Source organism: Alexandromys fortis, unplaced genomic scaffold (assembly GCF_014885135.2).
Source record: "Alexandromys fortis isolate MF-2015 unplaced genomic scaffold, M_Fortis_MF-2015_v1.1 scaffold_2_1_26212458, whole genome shotgun sequence".
NCBI classification, from domain to species: domain Eukaryota; kingdom Metazoa; phylum Chordata; class Mammalia; order Rodentia; family Cricetidae; genus Alexandromys; species Alexandromys fortis.
The window spans coordinates 2,036,871-2,038,898 of record NW_026067930.1 but is presented as its reverse complement, the minus strand read 5'-3'; the positions used below and the strand labels follow the sequence as shown (position 1 = coordinate 2,038,898).

The 2,028-nt window shown below is 44.3% G+C and overlaps 1 protein-coding gene across 1 annotated transcript in view; it reads right to left on the bottom strand.

Annotated features, from left to right (window-relative positions):
• Positions 1 to 604: 604 nt before the first annotated feature.
• Positions 605 to 2,028, bottom strand: part of LOC126503471 (glycosyl-phosphatidylinositol-anchored molecule-like protein) — a 4,112-nt gene continuing 2,688 nt past the window's right edge. The window contains exon 2 of the mRNA XM_050145184.1: positions 605 to 933. Within this exon, the coding sequence (XP_050001141.1) occupies positions 605 to 933 (329 nt within the window). The remainder of the gene's footprint in view (positions 934 to 2,028) is intronic.

Below are 2,028 nucleotides of genomic sequence, written 5' to 3'. Positions count from 1 at the left end.
TGATGATAAGTCCAATTTGTCTGAAATCAGGTGGCATCTTTGTAGCATGTGTGCTTTGTTACTGAAAATGTCTGTACAATGGTGGTCTGATAAACATAGCATTATTCGTGAGCATTGTACTCTTCATACCTGTGTTAATTCTAGTAAACTTTAAATGTAACCTCTGAAAGTTTATAGAACAGCTACTTAGCTGGGACCTGACTTAACAGCCTACATACTGACTGACATCAGAACACTTCTGTCTTTTCTTCAAAACACTCATATACCAAGGCTGTCCAGTGCCTTGGACCTACCTAGTGAGATGGTTATTTAGACTACAGTGTTTAAAGGGTACCAAGCTGTCAAACTATGATCCCATGAAGGAACTCTTAAGGATATAGAAGAGGAAGGAGCTGCTCTGAGTAGAGATCCCAGGCTGAATAGTCCTATATAGCAAAAAACAATGGCCAGGGGTATTTTCAACACACAAATCTTTATTTCTTTCTTACAACAAGCTATGAATGGGCCCAACAGAACCCTGAACACTATCTCTGCTTAACAAGGACAACAAAGAGCAAAGTTGCTTACAGCTGTGGGAAGGTAAGTACAGACCAAGGAGGCTTTCTCAGGTTGGTATGCTGCTGGAGAGGATTAAGACAAGGCTGAGGAGAAGGTTGAATTGCCCCAGATGCACAGCTCTTGCAATTACATCTTCCTCAAACACACGAGGGGGTAGCAAGTCCCTCTCTATATTAGTAGGTCCTCCATCATTGCAAAACAAGCCGGTGCAGCAATTAGTATAGTAGAAACTATTGGTGGTTGCAAGCCTTCTAAGAATCATTGGAGCTGGACTTTGTAGAAACGGGCAGTGACGAATGCAAGCTTTGTAGATTAAGAGCTGCCGAGAGCTCATACCTAGAAAGGATGCCAAGTGGAGAATTACCCCCTTCAGATCTTCATTGTAAACCCAAATTAACAGTCAGACACAACCAGGCACAGGGCATGTAATTTGTTACCGCATATCCTACGAGTCATGCGTCCTCCTTGTCTGACTGGTAAGTCCATCGTGCATCCATCTTCTTTCCAGCATCCTCTAAGTCCTGAAAATTGTGCCTAGCTATTGGCCATTAGCTTTTTATTAAACCATTCAGTTAGACAGTACTTCACATTGTACATAAAGATTATTTCACAAGAAATTGTCATGAATTTTTGACAGAAAACACAAGAGGGCCTGATTGTTCCAATAATATTATCCACACGTACCTGTCCACATGTTGCTACCATCTTTACATCTGTCACTGTCTTTTCCCAGTTCACAATTTAGTCTCAGGACACACAGCTATGCAAATGAAATGTCCTGTTCAGTTCTGGTTCAAATATTATCCTAAGAGTCACCAAGGTCTAAATCAAACAGTGACCAGAAGCTATGTTCCTTGAGACTCCAGGGAGGACTAAGCGAACAAAAGAGTGCCCACATTCACGACTCCAGAATGAACTCCTTCCCAACCCTCAACCTGGCTTTCCAAACATGGGAATCCATGTAAAAATTCAGGAGCCCTTGATGACATGTTCTCCAGCATGGATCAGATGGTCCATTCAAGCAAGGCTCCATAGAGAACAAGACCGCCATCACCAGGGACTCAACCACATAGAGTTGTGTGAAGTGAGCCCCACTGCCAACACCCTGCTGGAAGTCCTGGGCTGAAGGCTGGAGGCCTTGCTGCTGCTTGTTCCCTGGCAGTCTGCAGCCATGATGTAGGTCCTCCGCTGTGAAACTCACCCTGACTGCTTTAGCATCCACAGCCCTGAGACTTGTCTGCTGCCCGACATCAGAAGGACCTGGTGATCACAGGCCAAGTAGCCCCCTCCCCACATAAACTCTGTGTCAATCCATAGTTAAACTTCAGCTCTCTGTCAGGGATCTCTACTCATTTTTGATGAGTCCTCTCTTCCTGAGTCATCCAACACACAATATTTCCTCATTGCAGAGTGGGCTGCCTGTCTACTAGCTGCGTGGAAATTCCTTCCTGTCAAGAACATGGTAGTCCC